Here is a 17,693-nt window from a genome sequence, read left to right as displayed (position 1 = left end):
ATTATGTATATGTTTCTTGTCCAAAGAGAATGATGCTTTTCTAGAAGAGTTCAAGTTTTCACTTGATCAGTCAGATTATGACTTAGCACATCATTGAGAATTGTGAAAGCAAAGAAACTCACTTTGTTATTAATGTCCCAGAGTTTCTGCTTCTCATACTTTGCCTTGACTACCTTGTTTTAGCTTTAAAGTTATGAGAATTAGAAATACATTTTTAAAAAATAATGATTTTCTTTTATTTCTGAATTTACATGTGATTGGAGACAAAGTCTCATATCCCGTATTTTTGGGAGGAATGAGGTCAGGGTTATTTCTATCATGATTCTTTCAAGAAAAGTTCAAAAACTTACAGGCCTGCTTTCAGTATTAAAGCACTATGTGGCCTCCTCTAGAGTCTGTGCTACAATAAATACTAATCAGAAAATGGGTTAAAGTTATGGTTTAAACATATGAGTCTCATGAATCCATTTCAACTTTTTATATAGTGTACATTGTGCCATTCTAGTAAGGCCTCAAATTCAAATGTTTCCCCTAATACTACTTCTGCATTAACTTCAGAAACACCCATCCCCCAAACAATCTTTTTATTATTTAGTCCTAGACCTGTTCAGTTTTTTAATTTAGTAATCACAATTTAAAGGAATACACCTTTACCCATGATGGTGGCCAGCATGAAGAAGGCAGCTGCAGGAGATGTCAGTATCACTTTGGAAGGTCAACAAAAGATAGATTTTCATGGAATACAAGTAGAATGACAGAGCTAAAGGAATAAATAGAAGTAAACAAAAAATAGCTCCAGAATTTGAAAAATACTCATGATGACATCATGCTTGCAGATGAATAGCTGCTTAATGATACCTTATCAAATTGGAGATGTTATCATTAGTCATTCTCTAGAAGAAATACAGAAAGTGTTAGAGGAAGCAAAGAAAAATTTGCAAGAAGAAATTGTCACCTTAGAATACAGAATGGAATCAATTCAGTGGGTGTTAGCAGATTTGAAAGTTCAGTTATAGGCAAAATTTGGCAGCAACCTAAACCTTGAAGCTTGTAAAAGTTAAATATTTTATTATAATAATTTTAAGACTCTACTTAATAAACTTGAATATTATTTAAAAAAATAAAGTAATACACTTTCATGTAGTTGTCAGCTTTAAAAGACATTCTGTATAAAATTTAAAAGGAAAATGATATCTCACTCTCCTAAAATTTGAACAGAATGAAATATTACTGATTCAGATAAATAATAAGTCTTAACTTTCTTGAAAATTATATAATTTTTAAAAAGGACTTACCCAAATAGTACATGCATAAATGATATATTCCTGTTTTTAATTTCTTCCATAGTACTCAAGCTCTTTCAATAAAATGGTGACTTTAAAGTTAGATGTACATTTTTCTATAAATAATTCATACTGCAATATTGAAAACATTTTATAGGCAGCTTTAAAATAAACTAATTATTTTTTCTTTGCAGAGGCATTGAACCAATTTCATAAACTTCATTCATATGCATATTTTCCCTCAGGGCTGCATTATCCTTGAATTGAATGTTTGTTACCCTTTCACCTAAATGATTTATTTTTTCCACACACAGCTTGGTTTCTAATACTTCAGGTTTTCATTATTAAAATTATGTATTGAATGCTTTTGCTTTGGGCAAAGTCTTGTACTCAGAACAAAACTCTGGTATATGCTGAGGTTCTTGTATTTGAAAAGTATAAAGCTTTTTGAAAGGAATAATCTTATTTATTAAATACTGACATGCATGTTTAAGAGTTTGAATATTTTAATAATGGTTCTGATGTTATAAAATACTGTGAAAAATTTTAATAGACTTTTGCAAAATTTGAAACATCTAAACAAAATCAACTGGGAGAAATGTATTTAATGTATTTTAATGGTAAAGAACTATTATAGATGTAACTATATCTTTTTGATTATCTTTTAGCTCAATAGCCATATACTCCATGATTGTATAAGGAAAAGGAAAGAAGCATCACTTCTAAATTTTTAGAATACTTTATTCTTCAGGACATTTTTTTGACTGACATAGTACTTTGTGGAGTCCATTAAAATATTTGTTTTCGGATGAAAGTGATGAATTTGATGAAAGAAATACTTAATCATGTATTTTTCAGTTGCTTTAGTGGAGACGTTAAAAAGAGCATGAACCCCAGGAAATAAGATAGGCACATAAAAAATGAAAAGTCATTTCTAGATTAGACTAATTATTTACTAAGAACACATATACTGTTTGCAAGCTTATGTCTGCTCAAGCCGTAAGCCAGGTTTCTTTCCCCCCAGAACTTTAGGATAATAACAAATATATATTTTTTCAAATTTTGCATTCTTATCCTGTCTTGCTTCCTTTTTATTTTAATCTTATTCTTTTTCAGCATATTTCCTAGTTCTTCCTTCCCATTTTTCCCTTAAGTGCTCCCTTTATTTTGTTTTTAGTAGTGGACAATTTAAAAATAATGTAGATATAATAAATTAATGTCATAAATTTAGATATTTTCTAGTTTAAAACTATATAGGTTGGACATTTTCAAAATGTCCTACACTGTAGAAAATATAGTTAAGTTACAATTCTTAATCCTAATGAGTCATTGAAAACCTCACTTTTTTCTAGACTTACTAGTTCATAATATTTCAGTATAAACAATGAAAATTTTAGATTTCCTTTCCCTTTTAAATTCATGTTATTTATTTATCAGTAGCATCTATTAAATTTGAGCCATTCTAATAAATATGTACTAAATGCCCTTTTTAAAATAGATAAATAAATAACAAATAACAATAAATCATTCACTTTTTTTGAAATAGGACAATGGGAACTTCCCATTAGAATTGAAAAGCTTCTGTGACCCTTTAGGGCTTAGAGAGTTCAGAATAAATATGAACAATACAAGGTATAAATGTTCCTGGTGAGACTGATGCATAAATAGAGATGTTAAATCTGGTGTGAAGCAGAAATCTGAAATCATAGTCCTTCCCAAAGGCTATTTAACCCTCTTACAGCTTCATCATCTCCCTTTCAGACTTGGCCAGTAGATAAGGTTCATTGCAAATGTTCTGAGTATGCACTCATTCTTTCTGCTGCTGTTCACTCTTCTGGCTATGCTATCTACAGAACATAGTTGTGAAAAATGAACCTAGTTTTAGTTTCTCACTTTTAAATACCACATATGTTGACATAGCAAGAATGAGGTTCTTAAACCATCTTTTAACTAACCTGCTGATAAGATTATGGGCTTTTTTTTTTTTTTTTTTTTTGATAGCCAAATGCAGAATCTGCCAAATATACTCTTCTTTTCCTAAGCAGAACATTCTAACAGGCCAGTAGTGTGAAATAGTTTATTTTCCTTGGATAAAGATGTGTATATTATATATGTATATATTTTTTCTTCCACCCAAGTCCTCCACAGTTCAAATTAATTGTCAGGATTAAAGATGAAAATTGTGACTGGAGAACTTACTTTTTCCCATATGTAAACTACCTGCTTGGGAAAAGATTTAAAACAACAAACCATGTTAGCTTTGTTTCCCAACCAACAGAGCTATGAGCCCAGATTTTTTTTCCAGATGCCATTTTATTATGCCCACCTTGTGTTATATAATTCCTTGCCCACATCCCTTCATGCCTATATAACTATTTCATAACAAATACTTCTTATCCATTTTCAGAATGAGTTTACTGATGATCTCATTAAAATCATAATTCATACATTAAAAATGTTCCCACAAACACCATTTGCTAGACAGTAAGAAAAGTTTTGTGATGTGCCATATCCCCTTTTCACTGGTGCCTAGTAAGAACTGCTATCTACTCTACATGTCAGGGATAAGAAGAAAGGGGGAAAAGGAAGCATTTGTGTTCTAGGAAGAGGTAGTTCCCAAGGAATGGCTCAGAGTGGGGTAATGACTAGTAGAGAGTATAGAAGGAATTCCCAAGGAATTCCACAATTTTAAGAATGAAATCATTATCCAGTTATTCTGTATTCTTCCCTTCTTGTATCTTCCTACTACAAGACTCTCAGCTCTGTCAGCTGAGGTAACAAGAATGTATTTCCAATGCCTCCCTACTCTCCTGACTACTGGGTACACTCTCCCACAGAAAGATTTTTATAAATGATACATTCTCTAACAATCTATTTGATCTATCTATATTAATCTTCAACCCCTCTGTGTTAAGTGTGGTGCTGAGCACTAGATAAAGCCATGAACAAGAGGAAAACAGACTCTGCCTTCATGGAACTACTAGTCTAATAACCTTATGTAACAGTGCTGCCTATCTGCAACAGTACTGTTTACCTCTTTAAATATTTGAGAAATAAACTCTTACTGCATTATTCTCATTTTTAAATACCGTGTATGTGGACATGGCAAGAATGAGGTTCTTTAACCAACCAGCCGATAAGATTATGGGCTTTTTTTCTTCATCTCTTTTGATAGTCAAATGCAGAATTATTATTTATTATTGATAGTCTCTACCCTCAAATGATTTCTAATGCCATTTGGGGAGAAAAGAGGAGCAGGAGAAACACTAGTAGGACAAGCTGAGTTAAATTTCCTGATGGCACTAGCTCCAGGAACCAGAGGTATCCAATGAAAGCAGATAGCATTGAGTGCTACAGTCATCAGGAAAAGAGGTCACAAGATTTTCTTATAACTCCTTGACTTAACTTCAACCTTTTAAAATAAGTCATATCAAGACATTTGTCTGCTGAAATCTTCCAGTGCCCTCCCTTGGCTCCATAAAAATTGTGCTTACAATGGTCTACAAAGTCCACACAATCTGCATTCACTTTACCTCCATTCCTGCCTCTTTACTTTCATCCTGTGTTACTAGTTCCTCTCTGATTTTGCAGCCGATTGATCTTACTATTCCTCAAACTGCCTGACACTGAGAAACTTCAGAGCCTTCATTCTTCCTTATTCCCTAGATAATTTCTCCCAGATATCTGCATGGCTCCCTCCTCATTACATAAATCTATGATGCCTTCCTAAAAACACACCATTTTGAATGGCATTCTCCCTTACCTGCCCTCATATTCCCTTTCATTGCATCATTTTTCTCCTTAGTGTGTTTTACTATTTGAGATATATTCACATATGTATATGTTTATTTTCTCCACCAGGTAGAATGTTAGCTCCAAAAAGGCAGAGAGTTTTGTCTCCCCCTACCTCCTGCACACAATACCCACACTTCTATTTTCCTAGTATCTAGAATACAGTTTGGCATATATTAGATACACACAAGGTTTTTGAGTGAATTAATATAAAGGAAGAAAAAAATGGAAGAATGAGAATGGCATTCTAGTTAAGGAAGACAGGATGAACAAAGGCACATAAGGAGGAATAAATGATACAGGGGAGGAGGTAGAAGAGGCAGACCCAAGTTGAAGAAAAGAACCAATAAGGTGGTAACTAAGACATGTCAAAACAAATGTAAGATAACCAACCAAAGGAGTTTAGTCAGGTTTTTTGTTATTGTTGGTGGTGGATCAATCCCACTGCCTCGCACATGTGAGGCAAGTTGTTCTACCACTGGGCTCCACCCCCAGTCCCCAGGAGTTTAGGTTTGATGTTATCTAATCAACAGAATTGTTTTTTTTTTTGTTTTTTTAATATTTATTTCTTTTTAGTTCTCGGCGGACACAACATCTTTGTTGGTATGTGGTGCTGAGGATCGAACCCAGGCCGCACGCACACCAGGCGAGCGCTCTACCGCTTGAGCCACATCCCCAGCCCCCAACAGAATTGTTTCAGATTCCTAAGAAGAGTGATCTAGCAAATGGTGTTTTAAGACCATAAGTTGGGAATTGGTATGGAAAGTAGATTGAAAGGGAAAGAGACTGCATACAAGAAAACCAACTAGATTATTTCAGTCGTCTAAGCAAAAGGCCAATGAAAAGGAAAGTGGTGAAGAAAGAATGATGAAGATAGGTCAAACCTGTGAGAAAGGACAAATCAAAAGGACTTGGTAACTATTAAATGAAGAATAAATGAAAGGGAAGAGTCAAGACATTTCAAGACTGGGACAAAGCAGGATATTAGGACAAGGAGCCAGTTGGACAATTCAAGGGTCTGCAGGTGTTGCTATAGTAAAAATCATCTGTGGTCCATTAACTCTCTCATTCTCTAAGGAACTAATGCTGAAAATGTAATGTCTTCCATTTCTATTATGTCTTTAAAATCAGCAAAAGTGGAAAGTAGCTTCAAATGGTCACCATTGGGTGGACTAATACTGTAGTTACGTATAATGTTTACTTTGTTTAGTGAGCCAGAAATGACAACTCATTGCTGTGTAGTTATGTGCTAATTTGAAAGGGACTTGTTTACTTGAACTGGAACTCCAGAAGGCTATGGAATTAACACTTCCCGTATAATTCTTGTCAATAAAGTTTAAAATTATTTTTCATTCATTATTCCTTTACTTTAGCTCTCGCCCGTGTTCCATATAGGCATTGGGAATGGGGTTCCCCTCAGTGGAATGGGCTGGCTGAGTAATAAAAACTAGGAAAAATAGAATGAGAATAAAACCACAGAACACAGAAAATATTTCAAAAGCAGGGGCGGGCAAGCCAATCATACATATCGAGTTTCTATACTAATGGCAAGATGGAGCCCATGCCTGCTTTATTTATATTGGGGGACATCAAAGGCCTTCCATAGAATGTTCTTCACCAAGAAAGGTTAAAGGTGGGCTGTCCAGTTCCCATCTCTGGAGCTACTATGAGGGATCTTCTAGTAGAGCAGAGATAAAGGTCATATGCATTGGACAATCTATTTTTGTGGAGAGCTACAGATAGTTCCCAAAGTTAAACCTAAAATCTCCTTGGCTAGCATACAAAAGAAGACTCTCAATTAATTCACGGGTGGCTTCCCACATTCAGCCATAATTTTAAATATATATTTATTTTTAATTGACATAGTAATTATATATAGTTATGGGGTATACTCTGATATTTAATACATGTATGCAGTCTCTAATGATTAGATCAGAATAATTGGCAGGTCACCTCAGATATTTATCTTTGTTGGGAATGAGAACACTAAATCCTCTTGACTAGCTCTTTTGAAATATTCGATTAATTGTTGTCAACCAATGTTATCCTATTCTGTTAGAAGTTGTTCATGCTCTCCAACTCCTGTACCTGTTAACCAACCTCTCTTCATCTCCTCCTCCTCCCTCAACACCCTTCCTACATTCTAGTAATCACTGTTCTGTTTTGGAGATTCACATATAAGTGAGAGCAAGCAGTATTTTTCTTTCGGTGCCTGATTGTCCTCTAGTTCCATTCATGTTGCTACAAATAACAGAATTTTTCTTTTGGCATGACTGAATAATATTCCTGTTTGTGCATGCGTACACACACACACATGTGCACATGCTATATTTTCTTTATCCATTAATATGGATACCTAGGTTGGTTCCATATCTTGACTGTTGTGAATAATGTTGCAATAAACACATCAGCACAGATATTTCTTCAACATACTTATTTCATTTACTTTGGATATATATATACCCAGTAGTTGGATTGCTGGATCATATGATAGTTGTGTTTCTAATTTTTCAAGGGAGCTCTATGCTCTATGCTGTTTTCCATAATGACTGTATTCACTTTTAATCCCATCAACATCATATAAGTTCCCTTTTCTCCACATCCTCATCAGCATTTGTTTTGTTTTATTGTCTTTTTTAAGCATTTTAAAAATTTATTCTTTTTTAGTTGTACATAATAGTAGAATGTATTTTGACATATCATACAGAGATGGAGTATAACTTCCTTTTTTGTCGTTTTATAAAGCCATTCTAATAGGGTGAGATGATATCTCATTACGGTTTTGATTTGCATTTATTAGTGGTGGTGAGTATTTTTTCTCAGGTGTGTTGGCCATTTATATATCCTCTTTAGAGAAATATCTATTCAAGTCATTTGCCCATTTTCTAATAGGATGTTTTTTCCCTTGCTGTTGACTTGAGTTCTTATTTTTCTAGATTTAGTTTGAAAATATTTTTCCTCTCTATAGGTTGTCTTATCAATCTATTGATGGTTTTCTTTATTGTGCAGAAGCTTTTTAATTTAATGTAACTTGTTAGTTTTGCTTTTTTTGTTTGTTTGTTTGTTTGTATCATATCCAAAACATCCTTGCCCAGACCAGTACTCCATTTCTTCTGTTTTCTTCTAGTAGTTTCATAATTTCAGGTCTTAACTTTTCAGTATTCTGCCTATTTCAAGTTGATTTTTGTAGATGGTGAGAAAGAGGAATCTAGTTTTTTTTCTTCCTTATATAGATGACCAGTTTTCTCCACATCATTTATTGAAGAGACTTTCCTTTCTCTAATTCTTGCTGACTTTGTCCAAAATGAGTTGGCTATAAATTTATGGATTTATTTCTGAGTTCTCCTTTCTGTTCTATTGGTCTAAGTATCAGTTTTTATTCTAGTACCATTCTGTTTGTGTTACTGTGGCATTCTGATTTGTTCTTTTTATTCAGTATTGCCTTGGCTACTTGAGGTCTTCTGTAGGTCTCATACAAATCTTAGGAGGGTTTTTCCTTCTGTGAAGAATGTCATTGATATTTTGATAGGAATTGCATTGAGTCTGTAGATTCCTTTAGGTAGTATGGACATTTTAGTAATATTAATTCTTCCAATGCATAAACTTGTGATAGCTTTCTATTTTTATATCTCCTCTTCAATTTCTTTCATCCGTGTTTTATAATTTTCATTATAGAGCTCATTTGTTTCTTTGGTAAATTTTATTATTAGGATTTGTTTTTATAGATTTTATGACTAAGATTTCTTTCTTGACATTTTCTCAGCAATTTCATTATTGGTATATAACAAAATTACTGATTTTTGTGTGTTGATTTTATATCCTGCAACCTTACTGAATTTACCATTTCTAACATTTCTTGGTGGAGTCCTTTTAGATTTTTCTATGTTATACATCATATCATCTGAAAACAGTGATATTTTTACCTCCTTTCCTATTTTAATGCCCTCTATTTCTTTCTCTTGCCTTATTACTCTGGCTAAGACTTGCAGCACTATATTGAATAACAGTGGTGAAGGTGGACATCCTTGTTTGTTCCTAATTTTAGAGGAATCAGTTTCAACTTTTTCTATGTATTATAATATTGGCTAAACAGTTTCATTTTTGTTGAGGTATTTTCCTTCTCATATAACTTGTTGAGAGTTTTTATCATGAAAGAATGTTCAATGTTAGCAATGCCTGTTCTGCATCTATTGAGATGATCACATGATTTTTAATCCGTGACTCTATTTATTCTATTATTTTTATTTATTTACATATATGGAATCTTCCTTGTATTCCTAGAATGAAACTATGTTCATGGTATATAGTTTGTTTGTTTTGTACTGAGGTTTGAAACTAGGGCCGCTTTACCACTGAGCTCCAGTCTCAATCCTTTTTATTTTTTACTTTGACACAGTACTTCACTAAGTTGTTCAAGCTAACCTTGAAACAACTCTTGCCTCAGCCTCCCAAGTTGCTGAGATTATAGACTTGTACTACTGCTCCCAGAAGTGTTTGGTCTTTTTAATGTGTTGTTGAGTTTGATTTGCAAGGGTTTTGTTAAGGATTTTTGCACCTATCCTCATCAGGAACATTGGTCTATAGTCGCTTTTTGTGTGTTGTGTTCCTGTCAGATTTTAGTAGCAGGCTAATGTCATCTTTGTAGAATGAGTTTGGTCGAGTTTCCTCCCTTTCCATTCTTTGTAATTATTTAAGGTATACGGGGTAAAAATGGGAGTTCATAACCCACTTGAATCAATCTGTGAAATATGGTATATTAAGAACTATGTAATGTTTTGAACAACCAACAATAAAATAATTAAAAAAAAAGAAGATTTGGGATTAATTGTTTTTTAAAGGTTTGGTCAAATTAATTCAGCAATAAATTCATATAGTATTTGGCTTTTCTTTTCTTTGTTATTGGTTCAGTCTCATTATTTGTCATTGGTCTGTTCAAGTTTTCTGTATCCTCATGTTTCAATTTTGTAGGTTTTTATGTCTAGGACTTTATTCATTTCCTTTATGTTTTCTTCCCTGTGAACTTCCCTCGGTACTAATTTTGCTGTATCCAATAGCTTGATATATTTTGTTTTTATTTTCTCTCTAGGTTTCTTCATTGACTCATCCATTTCTTCTAGGGTTTCCAGTTTGTTGGCATATATAGTTGTTCCTAATGAATCTTTGTATTTCTGTGATAGCAGATATCCTTTTTCATTTCTGAATTTATTTACTTGGGTCTTCTCTCTCTTTCTCCTTCCTCTCCCCCTTTGATTAGTCAGTTAACTTTAAAAAAAAAAAAAACACTTCTTTGTTTCATTGATCTTTAGTTTTTAGGGTTTCGTTTTATTTTTTCTTTTATTTTGGTTTCTATTTTGTCTATTTCTGCTTAGATCTTTGTTATTTCTCTCTGCTAGTTTGGTTTTTTTTCCCTTGCTTTTCTAGTTTATTGAGTTGTATCATTAGGCTATTTGTAATCTTTTTTTACTTGTTTGTTGTCATAGGCAATTGTTGCTGTGTATTTCCCTTAGTAGTGTTTTTGCTATATTCCATGACTTTTGGAATATGTTGTTTTCATTCTCCATCTTGATTTCTTTATTGACCCATTGATTATTCAAGAAAACATTGCTTAAGCTGGGCATGGTCACACAAGCTTATAATTCCAGTGATTTGGAGTCTGAAGCAGGAGGATGACAAGTTGAAAGCCAGCCTCAGCAACTTAGCAAGACCCAGAGACCCCATCTCAAAAAATACTAAGGTCTGGGAGTGTTGCTCAGTGGTAAAGCCCTCTTCAGTTTGATCTCCAATATGAGAGGGAAGAAGGTGAACTAAAATAAAACGAGAAATCAATATGAGAAATTTTAGAATTGCACAAATTTTTGGAATGGAAGAGTTGTTAAATTTGTATGTATTTGTACAATTCTAAAATTTCCCTTATTGATTTCTAGTTTTATTCCATTATGATTCAAGAAGGAACATTCTCTAATTTCAATTTCCTAAAAATTTTGTTGCAGTTATGTCCTAATTATGGTCTACCTGGAGAATGCTCCATGTTGTACTAATGAGAAGAATAAAAATTCTACATTGTGTTAAATATTCTGTAAATGTTTGGTAGGTCTATTTGGTATATAATACAGTTTAACTCCAGTGGGGTTTTTGTTTGTTTGTTTGTTTTGATATTTTCGTCTGAATGATCTAACCATTGATCAAAGATCAAAGTAAGTTGTTGAAATCTCTAGTTATTACTGTATTAGAGTCTCTCTCTTTTTAGATTTAGTAATGTTTATTTTATATAATTGGGTGTTCCAGTGTTAAGTACATATATATTTACATTTGTTAATTTCTTCTTGTTGAATGTATCCCTTTACCATTATATCATGACCTGTTTTGCCCCTTTTTACAGTTTTTTACTTAAAATGTACAGTTATTCTGTGCATTTTTGGTTTCCATTTGCAGTGTGTATTTTTTTTTCCATCCTTTCAGTTTCAGCCTATGAGTATCTTCACTGGTGAAGTGAGCATATTACTACATCTAGTTTTATTATCCATTCAGTTAGGCTCTATTTTTTTAACTGGAGAATTCAACCCATTGCCATTCAAGGTTATTACTGATTAGTACAAACATACTCCTATCATTTGCTTTTTTTTTTTTTCCTGGTTGTAAATGTTCTTTGTTCCTTTCTCCCTCTTCCTCTTTTGTTCATCCTTCATATTTGGTGATTTTCTGTGATGATGAGTTTTGATTTTCTTTTATTTATCTGTTCTTTTAGTAATTTTTGTATTTTCTCATGTTTTTATGATAGTAGTTATCATCCTTTTGCTTCTAAGGTAGGACTCTCTTAAATATTTCAGGTCTAGTGATGATGAATTTCCTGTTTTTGCTTGTTTTAGAAACATTTTATTTCTTCTAAATTTCTGAACAATAGCTTTTCTGGTCAGAGTATTCTTGGTTGGCATATTTGGTTTTGTTTGTTTTCCTTACAGGAATTTGAATACTTCATCCATTTGAAATTTCGTCCATTTTCTCTTGGCCCTTCAGATTTCTGTTGAGAAGTCTGCTATTAGTTTCATGGGGATTCCCTTCTATGTGACTTGACACTTTTGTTGTTTTTAGAGTTTTCTTTGTCTTATGCTTCCAACAGTTTAACTATAATATGCCTTAGAGAACATTTTTATTGATTGAACTTTTCAGGGTCTTTTGATCTTTCTGGACCTGGATGTTAATATCTTCCCCAAGATTTTGAAAGTTTTTAGGAGTTCATTGAATAGATTTTCTTTGCCTTTCCCCTTCTGTATTTTTTTCTGGGACTCCCCAAAAGCAAAAAGTTACTCACTTAATGGAGTCCCGTCCCAGGCTTTCTTTAATTTTTTTTTTTTTTTTTTTTTTTTTTTTAGTTCCTGGTCAGGCAATTCTTCAGTTTCCTTTTCTTTGGGTTTGTTGCTAAAGAGTTTGGTTTAGGCTTCTTGTATCCCTAAGTTGATAACTTATCCATTGGCAATCATTTGCCTCTACCACTTTTATAGGGTGGCTTTCATTGTAACAAACTTTCTCCTGGTAATATGTCCTAGGGTGTTGGTTTGATAGGCTGTGTTGGCTTTGGCTGCTTTAGTGTAGTGTCTATGTTTCTGATTCAGTTATAATCAACATTGGTGATGTCTGTGTGTACCTCAGTGGCCTAGGCTACAGAGGTATAGAACTGTACTATTAGCTGGGATGCAGCTTTCATAGATGTGGTAGGTTTGCTGCCAGTTGGGTGTAGTGCACTTAGCTGCGGATACAGGACACCTGTCAGTTTCGAAGGGTTGCATGAGGGGAGCCACCCTGCCAGGCCTGGGCAGGTGAGGCACAACTGGTGTGGCAGCAGAGGTATGCTACTCATCAGTTCCCAAGGGATCTGGGAGGGTGGGGTGCTATAGTATACCCATATGGTTGTGACACAGTGGATCCAGTAGTGAGGTAGGGTGCCTGTCAGTGTCTGAGGGCTACTTGGAAGCCAGGCCACACCAGTGGGCCAGAAGAGGTACTAATCAGGTCACCTCACAAGGTCTCTGGGGTCTGCTTCTAGAGTCAGTGTGCCAAGGTTCTGTGAACAGGCTGCCTAGATGCTCTTCAGATTCCTTTGCCTGCTGAGCTACTTAGAGCAGGATACTTGACTACTTCCTCAGTGATGGGTGGCTTGGCAAGACACACCTGAGTGTTTTACCTAGGATTCTACGCGCCAACTCTCTTGGGGAGGAAGGCCTAGTGGTTGCCCCATGATTTTTTAAATTCTTATTTCTCATTTACTTTATTATGACATAAATAATGATAAAATATTTCCCAATCTTTATGTATTCTATTTTACTTAAATTCATCTCCTTTCTTCTTTTCATATAGGTCAGTACTTAAGAATACAACATAATTTCTGGACTTTATTGAAGAGAATAAAATGCTGATTTCAGCACTTGTACTTTTGTTCTATTTCAGATTTGGTGTGAAGAAGAAGCCAATTTATATTAATGTCATAAGGGATCCTATTGAGAGGCTAGTTTCTTACTATTACTTTCTGAGATTTGGAGATGATTATAGACCGGGATTAAGGAGACGAAAACAAGGAGACAAAAAGGTAATACTTTAGTTTTTAAGACATTATCATACAGATAATTGTTTATTAAATGCAATGGCTGATGCTGTTTTTAAATTTTTTGTTGTTACTGATAATAAATGTACTGCTTGCTATTGTGGAAATTTTGAAAGGAACTCCAAAGTATATAGCAGCAGAAGTAAAAGTATGTATGTAGCTAATATCTTGAAATATGCATGATTTCTCGTGATTTTAAAAAATATTTTTCTTGGCCTAGTACTGAATATCCACTTTATTATAGTCCTATTAATAATTTTCCAGGGCTAGGATATAGCTCATTGTTAGAGTACTTACCTAGCATGTGTGAATGTGTGAGGTCCTTGTCCAGCCCTAGGGGAAAAAAAAAAAAAAAAACTAGGAGACCATTAAGATCATTATAATTATTGATTAATAAAATGGGTTTTCATATATAGTTTGGTTCTCTTAGTCTTAATGATGGCAATTTATATTTACTTGTAATCATCAGGATTAGTATTTTGCTAAAGCAGCTATTCAGACAAGAAGAGAATAATGGGTGGACAAAGTTTATATCAGGTTCAGATTTGTATTGTCTTCCATTTCGGTGCATCCTCTAGAATATCACCAGATTTATATTTCTAAGAACTATACTCATTTTTCCCTTTTCTAGCAGAATATCTTTATTGGGACCTCATTGCTCACAGAATTACCTAAGGCATAGGAAACATAATCTGACAGGATCTGAGACCTACCTCTCCTGCCTTAATTTTCCACCAGACGCCTAGCCAACTGCTTCAACAATATGAAATTTCACCATCCTCCAAATTTATTATCGATTCGTATTCTTTGCACATGTTATTCCTCATATTTAATATGCCTTTTATTCACTCTGAAAACTCTGTTTACCTTTCAGATTTCTTAACATTTCCTCTTCCATAGTCTTTTCTGTTGTACTCAAGCAGAATTAGTCATCCCTTTTAAAGTTCCCAGAGCATGCCATCTCTACTTTTTTTTTTCTTTTAATATATTTATTTATTTATTTTTATGTGGTGTTGAGGATCGAACCCAGGGCCTCACCCATGCTAGGCGAGTGCTCTACCGCTGAACCACACACCCATCTCTACTTTTAAGCATTTATATTATTGTCTTCCCCCAAATGTAGTGAACTTCCTGAAGCATGCATTTAATTTATATTTGAGTCCTAGTACTTAACATGGTACCTAGTTTATATGTGAGTGCTTAATAAATGACTTAATGTGTAAATTATGCACATTTTAAACTTTAAAATGTTGTACAGGAGTGATGCTAAGTATGTTATATATAATAGTAATCAACATGCAACAAAAATTTTTAAGTTAGGTGTTTCTTCTTTGTCACATGATGGGGCAATATTTTTTTGTTTTGTTTTCTTTTATTATGTTTTCTAGAAATTGTATTTCTTTGCTTAGTGTGAAAACATTAGGCAAAATGTACTGACTCAAACACAAATAAGTAACCAAATCTTTTTTCCCAGGGTGCACTTATCTTTAAGCATTAATTTTCTAAAGAAATATTATATTCTACAGAATTTTGTGAAATCTATTAACATAATTCGTTTGTGGCCTAATACTTTATAGAACTATTTTGCTATTTATTTCTAAACCTGCTTTTTAGAAAGTATTGGTTTTGCTCATTTTAGTTATCATTTAGTCTGTTACTCAGTAAATGTTTGTACCCTTCTTTCTCCATTGATAAAAGGAGTAAGTCATGTCTGTTCCCGAATGCACCATTTGGCACTATCAGCCTTGGATAGCATGGTTGTGTGGTTGCTATCCTATGTAGTTTAGGGGATTGAGCAATAATTCTTAATGAAATTAACAATAATAACTTCCGTTTATTGTATACCAAGCACTGTTTTAAGTTATTTATACGTGTTTTCAAGTAGCTCACACAATTCTATGAGGTAATTGCTGTTATTATCCTCATGTTACAGTAATTTTGACACAGAAACATTATATACCTTGCCTAGTGTCATACAACTATAAGCTGGAATTTAAATTGAACCACTCTAATTTTATAACCCATAGTTATAACCTCTCTTTTTTTCCCTAAAAACATTTTATGCGAAAGACGTGACAGAAATACTTTTAATACTCATGGAAATATCCAAGAAGATATTTTAACATCAAAGTTGTTGAGACTGCATGTGTATAAAACATTTCTCAAAATGAAGACATACTTGAAGATAATGTGATTAAACTGTGGCCATGATTATGTTGGAAATACAAAGTCTCTTATTTTCAAAACAGTTTGAATCTCTTCATTCCCATGAAATTGTATATTCGTACCTCAAGTGATATGCAAAGAACTATTAGGCAATATTCAGTTCATCCCTCATGGCAATTATTATGTTATAAACTATAGCATTCCAATAATTTGAACTGCTTTCTGGTTATACTGTCAAACAGTAATTTGAAACACATTTCATCTATTTATACTTAGCATAGGTTTCAGTTGGTCTCATGAGGAACAAAAGATTTGTTTTGCTAGGTGAAGTAGTACCACTTACATGTCTTAATTCCAGCTACTCCAGCTACTTGGGAGGCTGAGGCAGAAGGATTAAAAGTTCAAGGCTAGCCCCAGCAACTTAGCCAGACTGTCTTAAAATTAAAAAAAATAAAATAAAAAGGGATGAGATATAGTTCAGGAATAGTGTCCCTAAGTTCAATCCCCAGTACTGCCAAAAAAAAAACCAAAAAAACAAAAACAAATAATATTTTTGTTTTACTTGGGAAGTTTTAAATGCTCTGTGTTTTTTTTTTATATTTTAGAATCAGAGTTTTACCTAATTACCTAGAAAGTAGAAACAAACAGAGATTTGAAGGCTTTTATTGAAGAACCATATAGATTAAATTACGGTTCTCAAACTTTTTAATTTCAGAACTCCTTTTATATTCTTAAATAAAAGTATAAAGAAACTCAAAGAGCTTTGGTTTGTATAAGCTAGACCTATTGATATTTTCCAACAACAGTGGAAAGCCCATTTTATGTTAACATAAATAATTTTAATTCAAATAACCATCCCCCACCATTAAAAACTAAAAATACTAGTATCATTTTACATTTACAAATCTTTTAGCATCTGGCTTGAACAGCCTGATTTTCATATCTGTTTCTGAATTCACTCTGTTGTTATAGTCTTTTGGTTGGAGTCTATAAAGAAAACCCAACTTCATACAGATGTCATTGGAAAAGAGAGAATGTTAATAGCCTTTTCAGAAAATTGTAGCTATTCTTCAATATTTTAATACAAAAAAAAATTAAGTTTAGTCAAGGAATCTGAAACCATAGCAGTGAACTTTTTATACTCTGCTACATCAATATTCATTAATATATGTTACACTTTGAATTATTAATCAAGCACAATTAAGTGTGGGCAGTAGGAAGTATTTATCACAACAGATATCATCAAAGACGGTGTGGGAGCACTGGGGTTGAATCGAGGGCCTTGTGCATGCTAGGCAAGTGCTCTACCAGCCTCCTTTTAAATTTTATTTTGAGACAAAGTCTCACTAAGTTAATCAAGCTGGCCTTGAACTTGCAGCCCTCCTGCCTTAGCCTCCCAGGTAGCTGGCATTATGGGCATACACCACTGTACCCAACTAGAAAAGTCTTTAAGTATTGAGAAATTGTTAGGCATATGGCAGTAAATGTGAATTTGCCAAAATTTTATTTTTTGCTTAAAAGTTAACTAGTGTGTGTGTGTGTGTGTGTGTGTGTGTGTGTGTGTACAGGGATTGAATCTGGGGTGCTCTACCGCTAAGCTACATCTCTAGCCCTCCCCCCCCCTTTTTTTTCTTTCTTTGAGACAGGGTCTTGCTAAGTTACTCAACCTAGCTTCAAACTTGCAGTCCTCCTGGCTCAGCCTTCCAAGCTGCTGGGATTACAGGCGTGCACGACTATACTTAGCCAAAAGCTATCATGGTGCCTTCAGCATCACACTGATTGCTCAGTATTGCTTTGGCTATATCTTTTATATCATTGGATACCACAGAATTTCTCAACCTGGACACTGTTACTCT

At 33.8% G+C, this 17,693-nt stretch overlaps 1 protein-coding gene and 1 pseudogene across 3 annotated transcripts in view; both read left to right on the top strand.

Annotated features, from left to right (window-relative positions):
• Positions 1-17,693, top strand: part of HS2ST1 (heparan sulfate 2-O-sulfotransferase 1) — a 184,561-nt gene that overhangs the window by 149,740 nt on the left and 17,128 nt on the right. For both annotated transcript variants that reach the window (XM_081305664.1, XM_081305663.1), the window contains exon 4: positions 13,518-13,656. In XM_081305664.1, coding sequence (XP_081161790.1) covers positions 13,518-13,656 — 139 coding nt within the window. The remainder of the gene's footprint in view (positions 1-13,517; positions 13,657-17,693) is intronic.
• On the top strand, positions 660-1,061 carry LOC308657127 (prefoldin subunit 4-like; annotated as a pseudogene). Its single transcript has one exon. The product of its transcript is annotated as a prefoldin subunit 4-like (transcript).

The sequence above is a fragment of the Spermophilus citellus genome (assembly GCF_964194105.1).
Source record: "Spermophilus citellus genome assembly, chromosome: 9".
Lineage (NCBI taxonomy): Eukaryota > Metazoa > Chordata > Mammalia > Rodentia > Sciuridae > Spermophilus > Spermophilus citellus.
The sequence above is the reverse complement of the archived record's forward strand: the minus strand, read 5'-3'. Positions and strand labels throughout refer to the sequence as shown.